The sequence below is a fragment of the Pteropus medius genome, unplaced genomic scaffold (genome assembly GCF_902729225.1).
Source record: "Pteropus medius unplaced genomic scaffold, Ma_sr-lr_union100, whole genome shotgun sequence".
Lineage (NCBI taxonomy): Eukaryota > Metazoa > Chordata > Mammalia > Chiroptera > Pteropodidae > Pteropus > Pteropus medius.
Window position 1 is genome coordinate 1,143,656 of NW_024352784.1, and position 13,838 is coordinate 1,157,493.

Sequence of the window (13,838 nt, forward strand, 5' to 3'; positions counted from 1 at the left end):
AGTCAGAGGACCTGAACAGACACTTCTCTCAAGAAGATATGCAAATGGCCAAGAAACATGAAAAGATGCTCAACTCATAACTATTAGGGAAATGGAAATCAAAACCACAATGATATGCCATCTCTCACATGTTAGAATGGCTATTATCAACAGGACAAGTAATAACAAGTGTTGGAGAGGATGTGGAGAAAAAGGAATTCTCATACACCGCTGGTGGGACAACAAATAGGTACAGCCACTATGGAAATCAGTATGGACACCGATGTTCATAGCAGCATTATTCACGGTGGCCAGGACATGGAAGTAATCAAAGTATCCTACAATAGGTTATTGGAAAAGATGACATGGTACATATAGATAATGGAATATTACTCAGTTATAAGAAGAGATGAAATACTGGCATTTGCAACAACATGGGTGGATCTTGAGATAATCATGCTTAGTGAAATAAGTCAGAGAAAAAATGTTGAAAACTAAATGATATCATTTATATGTGGGATATAAGTTTATAAGCAACAAACAAACTTGACAAACAGAGATTCATGAATACAGACAAACGAACAGAGACTAAACAATATGGACAGTGGACTAGTAGTTACCAGAGGGAAGTGGGAGTTGGGGGAGGTTGATGGAGTAAAAGAGGTCAAACGTGTCATGGTGGAAAGAAATCTAACTATGGATGGTGAACATACAAAGCAATATATATATATGTATGACATATATATATATATATATATATATATATGTCATACATATATATATGACATACTGTTGAATTGTACACTTGAAACTATTGGATTTTGTTGATCAATGTCACTCCAATAAAATTTAATAATAAAAAATAAAATAATTAAGTGCAGATGAATTTAGTGGATAGATATGAGACATATTTAGAATCTAAAATTAACAATATATGCAGGTATTTTAGAAATGTGTATTAAAGAAAAGTTTGGGATGATATGAAATAATATTAAACTTATGAATTATTTTAAGGACATTAGTGCCATCAACCCCCAGAAATATTATTGATTGTGTATTAAATTCATCCATCAGAAGAACTGTGATGCTTTTTGGAAAAATATTTTAAAATTTGAGAATGACTGAAAGTCCAAACGATGAAGTCATGACCTATTAAAATGACTAAAGAAAATATTCTATACTGTAGCACTGAGCTTTTAAAAGAAGACAGTAATGTAGTCAATATAGTCATTAAATAGTCTTATATTGAAATGATTTTTAGTATGCTTATCTCTTTTCCTGATTATTGATAGCCATAGTAAAAGTTAGATCTATGTCAAGTATGTGCTGAAAGTTTAAGGGTACAGGACAATAGGAAGCACTGAAGCTGTTGACACTAAAAGCAGCTCATAGAACCTATGGGTCTTTGTGTACTTATCCAGGGAGAGAGAGTTCTACTGAATGATTTCCACTGGAGTGTGTCCAAGAAAAAATTATGAGCCAGTTATAAATCAATAGTCCAAACAAAAATGCTCAGTACATAAACTGTGATAAGAAACAATGGTTAGAGATGGAGAATCAGACGCAAACACAAATATGAAGATAGAATAAAAAACTAACACCTGGATTTCTCTCTGAGCAAAGAGCAATGATACAGTGAAAAGTAAATATATATATATATATTTTACAAGGGCTTAACAAGTTACCATCGGGCTGTGCCATATCCTCACAGATGCCTGGTCACAGATTTCTGAGAAAAACCACATGAAACTAAAAATGTCGATACTTCCTTCCTTCAAATGCACCTGGAGATTCATCGCCCTTGTCAAATTCTAAGATCAAGTCTAACAAATCATCTCTAAGAAAGAAGAAGCTTTGTATCAGTGTATACATGTGCATGTATGTTTGTATGTGTGCATGCAAATTAATGCACACATGTATAACAACAAACAAAAATAATTTTGTGATCATTATTCTCTACTAATAAATTCTAATTGTAAAATTTTTCATTATTCTCATAATAACATTAATGAAGAGAAATTAGTTTAGTTTTAAATTGGCATGTCTCGATGTCCTTTACAATACCCTCTAGCCTGAGTTAGGAGACTCTCTGGGGCCATGATTTATATTTCATATTTTTCAGATGAAGTCACAAGTCAATGACAAATGGAGAATTTAAAGAATTTTGCGAATTTTCAGTGTATTCATCTCAAGATGCCCAGATCTTACAATAAATATATCTCTTCACTGTTCAAGGAAGAATTTACACTTTTTTTTTTCAGGAGAATTCCTGAGCTTTAGTGACCAAACCAAATTCTTGAAGGAGAAAACTAGACAAGTTTCCTGGAGGAAGTAAGTTATCTAATCAGGTGATTTAAATAGACTTTTACCTTGTCCTATTGACAGGAAAGAAATGTCAGGACTAAAGAAAAGAAAATATAATAGCTTCAGAAATAAAAATATGAGACACCTCTACTTTGTAGGTACATCCCCTTTGTAGGTAGAAAGATCAGAAGTTGTAGATACTGTCTCTGGCATCTTCTATACAATGATCTATATTGGGAAGACAGAACAATATGAAGAGAAACGGAATTCAATCCTTGCAATGCTTAAAAATTGAGTCTGGGAAAAGTTTTCTATATGGCAATTTACCAAAACTTATTCAGACTGATTTAATTATGAAATCGGATTATTCTTCCACAAATATCACAAGGGGAAAAATGTTCCCTTGAGTAAAATACTCAAGCTATTGATGCTGAACATACACCAAAATCCTAAAATCTGGGTATCCCCCCAAAGTTTCCTGTTTCTCATAATGTGCCCAAGAGACCTGTAATATATATAAGCATCTTAACAGAAAATTCCACCCTAGATATCACCATTTCATTTGCTCACCTTGGTGCAGACCATCTTATGGCTGAGGAAAGACTGACTTTGCAAGTTATGTTTGAAGTATGGAAGCTGTGGAAAATCTATTATTCCTATGGTAGTTTCCAGTTACTGTGATATTCTAAGAACAAGTCCAACAAATCCTCTCTAAGAAAGAAGAAGCTTTGTATCAGCGTGTGCATGTGCACGTATATGTGTGTGTGTGTGTGTGTGTGTGTGTGTGTGCATGAGCTAATACACACACACATATAACGGCAATCAAAAGTAATTTGATAGTTAAATTTTAGGGATGAGCTGCCTCTTTTACAGTGTCAAATTTGGTGGAAGAGACCCCAGTCAAATTGGTCAAGATCTTTTCAGTTCAAACTCTGAGAAAGATCCTAGTTACCTGGTGTGGGTCTTTGAGACATATTTTATTCAATTACCTGTAACTTACATATGAGAGGAATGAGAGATACGAACTGGAGTGCACCAAAATCTTTGGCATGCGTGTTGGGCACACAGTGGGCTGGGAAATGACATGAGTATTTTTGAGTGTACCTGAAGAGCAACAAGAAAGCTACTCGCTATTGGATGAGCAGGGTTATTTTCAAGATGGAGGTAGCAGACTGTAGGGAGATGAATATATTGGTGAAGTTGTCCCCAAACTCTAGGATGGAGATTGAGTGCTCTGGTCTAGCTGCCTCATAATTTCTTAAAGGAAATCACTTTTCCAGTTTCATTGAGACATAATTGACATACATTATTGTGTAAGCTTAATACATACTGTATAATGGTTTGACTTACATATATTGTGAAACAATAACTATAATAAGTTTAATTAGCATCCATTATCTCAAATAGATTAAATTTTAAAAAAAAGAAAAAATTTCTCCTTGTGATGAGAACTCTCTGGATTTACCGCCTTAATTTACATGTATATCATGTGGTAGTGTTAGCTACAGTCGTCGTGCCCACTACTTACAACTGGGATTTAGTGCCTTTTGACCATCTCCCTGAAAGTGTCCCTCCTCCAACCTCCCTTGTACCTAGTAACCACAAATCTCATCTTTTTATGTGTTTGTTTGTTTGAAATTCCCTATACATGTGAGATCATACAGTATTCGTCTTTCTCTTTCTGACTTATTTTATTTAGCATAAATGTTCTCAAGGTCCATCAGTGTGGGCAAATGGCAGGATTTCTTTTTTTTTATGCTGAATAATATGCTATTGTGTGTGTGTGTGTGTGTGTGTGTGTGTGTGTGTGTGGCAACCTGTATCCATTTACTAAAGATGCACACTTAAGTCATTTCCATGTCTTGGTTATTTTAAATAATGCTTCTATAAACATAAGAGTAGAGCTATCTTTTCAAGTTAGTGTTTTCATAGGAAATATTTTTGAAAATAATTCCCAACTGCTCAAATGCCTACCAACAGAAGAATAGTTAAAGAAACTGTGGTATAGTTTTATAATGAATTACTATATATCAATGAGAATGAATGAACTAAAACGACAGCAATAATCCCAAACATACTGTTGAACAAAATAGCAAAAGCCTAACTTTTATGGGATTCCACTTATATAAAGAATAAAAACAGGCAAGACTAATCTATGCTGCTACACTTCAGGAAGATAGTTACTCTGGGTGTAGCTAGAATTTAGGAGTGAGTAGGGATAAGCGGTGCTTCTAGCATGCTAGTTATATTCTATTACAAGATCTGGGTGCTGGTTACATGGTGGGTTCAGTTTTGAAATCACTGAACTATAAAAGTATGGCATATTCCCTTCTCCATATATAAATTTTACTTCAACAAAAATTTTAAATGCAAGGATGGAAAAAAATAAACTAAGCAGAAGTAAAAGTCAGCACACATGTACACAGATTAGAAGTCATAATATTGGCATTTGTAAATGGATTCAAAGAGAAAGATTAAATTAGAAAAGCTAATTCAAATTGATAAACTACGTAAAGAAGATATAAGGGACATGATTCTTACTTTCTTATAATATCACTAAAATATATAAGGCTAAACCTCTGAGAAATAAAAAAAAATAGAAATGGAAGTTTAGTTTTCAATTAGTTCAGATTATCATATAGCATTATTACATGTATAACAAAGTTTGATTAGAATAAATACCTTCTTTTTAAGCCTTACTAGATAGCATGAATAGAGTTTATCCTGTCACATGCAAATAAAGACTAATATATTAAAAATGCAAAAACTTTAATCAGTATCACTTTTTTAAATAAAATAATTTTACTTATGCCAATTTATCTTTTGGATTAAAGAATCTTATTTTTAGAAAGATGGCACAATATTGTAGAAAAATTGCGGCCTTTGACAAAATAGCAGCTTTACTGCTGCCTCCTTCTTTTACCATCTTTGTGAGTTGAACTAACCACTTATTATCTGAGGCTTAGTTATCTCATCTAGCAATTAAGAGTAACAAAATGCACTTCATAAGAGTTTTTTTGCTGAGGATTTCAGAGATTATTTGATGCTATCGGCATATATACAATATTCATATACGTAAGAATATAAAAACGACAATTTTATAATATTAACATCATTAATATTGACAAAAATTAACATCTGAATATTTTGACAAGTATTACTCAAAACGTTAGGGGAAAAATTCATCAGAAAGTGGTTTATTATTAAATATATTATGATTCTGTCATATGATAAAATGTATAGCCAATGGGGATAGTAAGAGTTTTAAATAGACTTTAAAAATGATCACCTTCCAGCTTTCTCCTTCAGTTATTCCTAATATAGCATTCTTCTGCAATATTGAGACCTCCATTACAATAAATTTTCTGTCTTTTCCTTTCTTTATTTACCTTCATATCCTAGTTGGATTCTATGGTTTGGGTCATCAGAGACTCTTGTTAATGTCCTATGTACCTATGATTCATTTCATTGCATTCTAGGCTTTTCACTCTTCCGGAGTGGGGAAAAAAACTAAAAGTACTTTTTTTGAGCTCTTAATATCTGCCATGCCTTGTGCTAAACATCAAGATAAAGAAACTCATTTAATATTTACAACAATTCTTAGGCGTATTATTTAGTACTCACAAGAATTATCCCCACAATGTCTATCATCCTCATTTTACAGATGAAGAAGCTAAGATGCTGAGTGTGTAAAGACATACATAACTGTCTAGGAGACATCTCTGCTTGCAGTGACAGAATGCCCTAAACTAAGTGGATTCTCTTCATCCTTTTTTTCAAATCTAGAGTGTAAAACAGTTTTTAGCATGAGTCAATCAATAAACTACTGTTGATTAATGAATAAAGTCATTCTCTTCCTGTGATTCCTATTCTAGTAAATAGAATCACTCTATACTCAGCTAAAGTCAGAAATGAAGATGTCATCATTCACTGCCCTTTCTCTTTAATCTACCATATACAATAGATCGCCACAATCTACTCTTTGTAAATCATAGCATTCTTCTTCCATCCACTTCTATCCAACCCCACTAATAATACATCTACACCAACAGAATTTATCGTGTGGATTATTGTATCCCGTTTTTTCTTACTTGTTCTACCTCTTTTCCAATGTGCTCCTCATATTGTAGCAAATAATGTTTAAAGAATGACTATCTGATCACAAGCATCACCTCCATCTTTTATTTCAAATTCACTGTCATTAGGATAAAGTCAAAACTCCTGATGTGAATTATAAGATCCTATGTGATCTGAACCTGCTACCACAGATTCATTGTGTATTGAGATTTCTCTCATAACTTGTTCTAGATATACTATAATTCTTTAGTATCAGTTTAATATAAAATTATTTTTGTTGGAATTAATAATATTTCCTTTTGTCCCATGGCTAGTACACATGTTTTCATTTGGTTGGCTGCTTTTGTGTTTGTTTTTTCTCTGCATTTTTTTAATTTTAATTTTTCCAGCTTTATTGATACAAAATTGACATAAATATTGTGTAAATTTAAGGTATAAGTGATGATTTGATATGCTTATATATTGCAAAAGGATTACCACTATAGCTATAACTAACATTTCCATCATGTCACATAATTACCAATTCTTTGTATTATGGTGGGAACATTTAATCTACTCTCTTAGAAACTTCCAAGTATATAATATAGTATTATTAATTGAATTCATCATGCTATACATTGTCAGGATTTACTTTTCTTACCACTGAAAGTTTGTACCCTTTGACCAACATCTCCTCATTTCTTCCATACCTCAATCGCTGGGTAACCATCACTCTGCTGTTTTTATAAGTTTGGCTTTTTTCTTTTTCTGTATGAGTAGTATCATACAGTATTTGTCTTTCTCTGTTTGACTTATTTCACTTAGCATAGTGCCCTCAGATTAAATCCATCTTGTAAGAAATACCAGGATTTCCTTCTTTCTCTTGGCTGAATAATATTCCTTTATCTAACTAATCTATCTATCTATCTATCTATCTATCTATCTATCTATCTATCTATCTATCTATCATCTATCTATTATTCATCTATCTATCATCTATCTATCTATTATCTATCTATCTATCTATCTATTATCTATCTATCATCTATCTATCATCTATCTATCTATCTATTTATCTATCTGTCTATCCATCTAAACTATCATCTATCATCTATCTATTATCTATCTATCATCTATGTATTCGTTTATCATCTACCTATGTATGTAGCTAGCTAGGTATCTTTCTCACAGCTTTACCCATTTATCTGTTCGTGGACACTTAGGTTGTTTCCATGTCTTGGCTATTGTGAATAGTGCTGCAGTGAATATGAGAGTGCACATAATCTCTTTGAGATCTTGTTTTTATTTTCTCTGGATAAATACTCAGAAGCGGGATTGCTGGATTATATGGTAGTCCTGTTTTTATTTTTTGAGGAAACCCTACAGTTTTCCATAGTGTCAGCACTAATTTCCATTCTCACTGAGAGTGCACAAAAATTCCTTTTTCTCCATATCCTTGACAACACTTTTATTATTGACAAGACATATCATTCATCTGTTTGATGATAGCCATTCTAACCAGTATGAAGTCATATCTCATTGTGGTTTGATTTCTCTATATGTTTTTCTCTGCTCTTTCTTACCCAAACTACTGTATTGCTTATTCTTTTCATTTTTCAATTCTAAGCTTAAATAGTACTTCTTCTAGGAGGTTGTCCCAGACCCCAGAGGTATTTTCTATGTGCTCCGCCAGCACACTGACATTTATGCAGAAATAATAGTGCTATGTGAATTTATGGCAAATATTTTCTTCTTAGTTTCCACTAGATTTTTATGTTCTCTTAACGAAAAGGACAAAATGAGCAATGATCTAGATATAAACAAAGTAATTTGAAAACACAACATGGCTGTGTTGTGTCCTTCATTCACATGGCTGTTCATAGATCCACTGAGATTTTTGTGATTGAAAACTGATTTTTCCAAGGAAACAGAAAAGATAAAAATGTAATTGGAATTTACAAATTGTAGGACTAACAAAGGCACATATGACTCCTGAGAGTAACTGGTATCTACTTGACCTTAGAGATAGACAATGGAAAAACATGCATGGATTTCCTTAAATCCTGATGCTGAGGATCTTGAGGTCACACAACCAAGCCCTGGCATCTTTCTATCAGTGAGGCATTTGAGTTTCCATTTTTCTTAACACATCCTTGGAGGGGGGACTACATGAGATCATTGGTTGAGTGGCTCAGCTACTCCCAGAAAAAGAAGAAAGAGAAGAGAAATCAAAGAATCTCCCAAGTGTCCAGAGAGGTGAAACCCTGGGGAGGTGATTTCTATATAAATAAAATCTCTCACCTAGCCTCTTCAATATTTTTTAAGATGAAAGCTTCTGGACTAAATTTCAAATAAGAGAGAAACAAGTAACCATACTAGCAACAAGACTGTGGAGTGGGTGAATGCCAGGAACAGAAATATGGCATGACTCCTCTCCTTTCTGATCTTAGATGCAGTCAAGAGAAGAGTAAGAAGGATTTTCCAGAGGCCTGTATAGTGAGACATATGCCACAGAGGTGGGCAAATTAATAGCACAGGCTCTTCATCTTGACAAATGTGTCAAAACAGATCTGCAATTTCTGATTGGGTACCCATAATGGACTTCAGGAAAAGTGTGAATGCTTTTAGGCTAAAGGTGACATTGTCTGTTCTTGTCTATTTTTTTCCATAAAAGATTTATGACTTTTGTTAGAATTTCATAAAACACTGATATTCAATTTGAAAAGAAAACAAAGTTTTCTAACAAAAAACAATGTATCTGTGTTGATAGTAAAATATAAAATTAAAGTCAAGTTTAAATATATTTTAAAAATCTACAATCAAAAAGGCACTGTAGCTATGCAATATCATTATTGATTGGCATATAATTATCTTCATTTTTTACTATTATTGCTTCAAACATTTTCTAGCATATACATAATAGTATGGTCTGATGTTTTAAAAATATTTTAAGTCAGAAAATATTAAGCACTAAGCTAATATTATATATAATTTAGAAAAACAACAACAACACATGGTTCCTATTTTTTAGTACAGCCTGGAAATCTCTACTGTTCTACTGCCCTTCTACAAGAAAATAGTTGCAAATCATACATATAACTATTATTCATCAAGTACAGAGATTGTGATTGAGGCTCCTGTAATATATTTTCATGAGGAGATAGGGTATACTGAAAAATCTGGGTTCCCAGGTTAAAAGTTTTCTAGAAATCTGTTCTTCACCTGTGGACATACTATGTGGCCCAATGTTAGTGCTGCCTCCTTTTTGCTGACTGGCTTCCCAGGCCTGGAGACAGTTCATCACTGGATCTCCATCCCCTTCTTTGCGGTCTATGTCTCTGTGCTTCTTGGCAACGGCACCCTCCTCTACCTCATCAAGGATGACCACAGTCTCCATGAACCTATGTACTACTTCCTTGCCATGCTGGCAGGCACAGATCTGATGGTGACCTTGACCACGATGCCAACTGTAATGGGTGTCTTATGGGTGAATCATCGAGAGATGAGCCACGGAGCCTGTTTCCTGCAGGCTTACTTCATTCATTCCCTTTCTATTGTGGAATCAGGTGTCTTGCTTGCCATGGCATATGACCGTTTTATTGCCATCCGCATACCTCTGAGGTACAACTCCATTCTTACCAAATCTCGCGTGATGAAGGTAGGACTGGGGATACTGCTGAGGGGCTTTTTATCCCTTCTGCCCCCAATTCTGCCACTCGTTTGGTTCCCATATTGCCATTCCCATGTTCTTTCCCATGCCTTTTGTCTCCACCAAGATGTCATGAAACTTGCCTGTGCTGATATTACATTTAATCGTATTTATCCAGTTTTTCTGGTCGCTGTGACTTTTTTCCTAGATGCTCTGATTATTCTCTTCTCTTATGTTTTAATTATTAAGACAGTTATGGGCATTGCCTCTGCCAAGGAGCAAGCTAAGGCCTTCAACACCTGTGTCTCCCACATCAGCTGTGTCCTAGTCTTTTATATCACCGTGATTGGCCTGACTTTCATCCACAGGTTTGGGAAACATGCACCACATGTGGTCCACATTACCATGAGCTATGTGTACTTCCTCTTCCCTCCATTCATGAACCCCATTATCTACAGCGTCAAGAGCAAGCAGATTCAGCTAAGCATTGTTCACCTGTTTTCTGTGCACAATAGGGCTTGAGCCTTTATTTCAAAATCTTGAGAGCTCCAGGAACCTGGACTTTTTGCATAAGTGAAAGGGATGTGAGTTTTATACCTAATCTTTCTTTTATAACAGTTAGATAGGCTTAAATTATTACATAAATCTACAAGATAAGTCAAGCAGGAATGCAACGAATATAAAGATGTATATACATATATACATATATAGATGTATATATATTGAAATAAATATGCATATTTATGTATATATAGATATATGTATACTCATATATTCATATATTCATACATATATTCAGATGGATACAGCAATAGTTATATTGATATATATGTATATATTTATATATGTATATGTATATACAGAGAGAGAGATTCTAGGAAAGTGGAAAGAATATGGACATAAAGGATATAGACAAATACTCTAATAAGCACAGAAGATAGGACATTTCAGATTCCATATCAATAAGAAGTGCAAGTAATATTTCAGAAAAGGTGAAGTTAAATGTCCATCTTGGGTCAACCACAGCCTATGTAAGGAAAGACTGAAGCTCCATTCTGTGGCTATGCAAAGCTGAACTAGTGCATGTGGATTGAGAACTAATGAGCTCATATACTATATCTCAAAACTACTATATTTTAAAGCGGAATTTGTTTTTCAAGTGATAAAAGTGTTATTTAGAAAGCTTTACATTAGAATCTCCGAATTCATAAATTTTCCTTTGGTTCATTTCATGAATTGATTTATCTGATATTCTCTCTAAATGTTAAACAGAAACACTCGTGATGTATCTGGTAGATGAAATATTGTCTGATATTGTCTGATCGTGTATTCAATTTATTTTTTATTGCTATAAAGCATAATTACAAATTTTCTGTGGCCTCTTGCAAGTCTCACATTAGACTTGTCTGATCATATTTTTTGGGGGCTAATTTTCATTCTTTTCTAATTGATTTGTAGGAGTTCATTATATGTCATTACTAATGTTTAATTTATATTATAAATTTATTTATTTATTCATTAATTTAATTTTATTATTAGTTTCAAGTATGCGGTACTTTGGTTAGAAGAGGGTAAAAAATTTAAATCAGTCTCATGGACCTGTTTTCATAGCAGTAACAGCAAATTTAATCAATTATTTGGCATATTTTTTAAAGCACTAGTATGGAACAGGCACTTTGCTATGTAAAAATAATATAATTAGATAATATAATTAACAGTGAACAAACACAAACCTTTCCTTTTAAATTTATAATATAAATTAAACATTATATTTTTCAGTTTTCTGTTTGTCTTTCTATATACATAATTTAAAAGTTGATATATAAATAATTTTATTAAATATTTTATCTATTGACATATTGAGGCCATACTGACAATCTGTTTCCAGATGTATTTATATTTTTTGTTATATGTTTGCATAATTTATTTTCACATATGTTATAATAGATTTGCATTCAGAAGAGGGTAAGAAATTTATTTATTTATTTATTTATTTATTTATTTATTTAATTTTATTATTAGTTTCAAGTATGCAGTACATTGGTTAGAATAGGGTAAGGAATTTAAATCAGTCCTCATGGGCCTGTTTTCATAGAAGTAACAGCAATATTTAATCATTTATTTGGCTTATTTTTTTAAAGCACTAGTATGGAACAGGCACTTTGCTATGTAAAAATAATATTATTAGATAATATAATTAGCAGCAAACAGACACAAACCTTTCTTCTTGGAATGTTTAAACAATTAGAGTCAAAAATCAAATAAATTCAAATTTAAAATAAATCTTGTGATTAATAAAACAAGAAAAAACGGCTATGAGACTGCAAGTCTCAAAAGAGACCACATTCTGTCTTGAGGTAAGGGTAAGTTTCCCAGAGAAAGTCTTCCATCAGCTGAAATCTGAAAAAGGATTGGAAATAAACTGATGAAATAGGAGTAATGATATTCTAAAAAAAATTATAGTATATGTGGAGGTCTCCAGTGGGATGAATTATAGAACCACCAGATAGATAGTATGGCTACTTGCAAAGGATGATTACTTGAGAAGCTGAAGATAGCAGAGGTGGCCAGACCACAAAGCACCCTGTTAGCCATAGTAAGGGTTTGAGTACCTACCCAAAGAGTTTTGGAAAGCTCTTGAAGAAAGTAACACAATTTCATTCAAGTTTTTAAATCATCATTTCAGTATTATGTATAAAATGGATTTGAGGGAGCAGGAGATAAACAGAAGAAATAATGGGAGGGTATTGGAGAAGTTTGAGAAAGAGATAATAATAGTTCAATTTAAGAAAGTGGAGATAGAACGTAATGGATAGATATGAGACACATTAGGATCTAAATTTAATAAGATACACGGTTTCTTAGAAAAGCAGAGGAAAGAAAGGGAGGAAGCAAAGATAATCTTAAATTCATGTTTTATGCTATTTAAAGAATGGTAGTACTTAGGGGGATTGTTTTATAAACTATATAAATGTCTAACCAATATACTGTATACTTGAAACTAATAAAATAAAATCCAAAAAATTTATTTAAATCATTGTCAAAAAAAAAAGAATGGTAGTATTAATGGAAAGCAATTGTTGGTTATGTATTAAGTTTATAAATAAGAGTAGCAAAATTTTTTTTTAATTCTGGGACTTTCAGAATGAGTCTAAGTGATGAAACCATGATTTAATAAAGTGACTGAAAGAAATATTCCAGGGTGTAGGACTGAGCTTTTTAAAACAAAATATTAGTGTATTACTTACTCATTTGCTGAAATCGTGTTTATTATGTAGTTCATTTTGCCTGATGTTAAGAGTCATAGTAAATGCAAGGCATGTGTCAGAGAATGTTAAAAGTTTAGAAGTGCATGGTAATAGAAACAAACTGAACCTGATGATGCCTAAAAGAGCTCATAAAACAAATGCGTCTTGGGATTCCTATCCAGGAAGAAAGCAGGATAGATCAAGGTTCTTCTTGGAGTGGAGACAGTTCTAAATCAGCAGTCTAAAATATACTGCCAGATATGAGATGATATAAAAATTATATGATGCAATGGGTTAAGACAGAGGATTTGGTACAAATGTAAAAAGGAAGATGGGATGGAGCACTAAAACCTGGATTACTTTCTCAGTAAATAACAATAACATATTGAGAAATGAAGTTCTTTTATAATGGCTTATTTAAATTGCTATTGGTTCAGGACATATCTTCACAGATGCCCAATCATAAATCTTTGAAAATAAACATTTAGAACTGAAAAAAAATCTATACTATCTTCTCTTGGGTGGACTTGTTAAATAAGTTAACCTTTTCAATTATAAAAACAAAATTTAAAAAATCACCTCTACGATCTAAGAGACTTCAC

General features: G+C 32.9%; 1 protein-coding gene across 1 annotated transcript; it reads left to right on the forward strand.

Moving 5' to 3' along the window:
* Window positions 1-9,574: 9,574 nt before the first annotated feature.
* Window positions 9,575-10,510, forward strand: LOC120590132 (olfactory receptor 51B2-like). Its single transcript, XM_039847767.1, has one exon. The coding sequence runs from the start codon at window positions 9,575-9,577 to the stop codon at window positions 10,508-10,510; it is 936 nt and encodes a 311-aa protein (XP_039703701.1).
* Window positions 10,511-13,838: the final 3,328 nt, after the last annotated feature.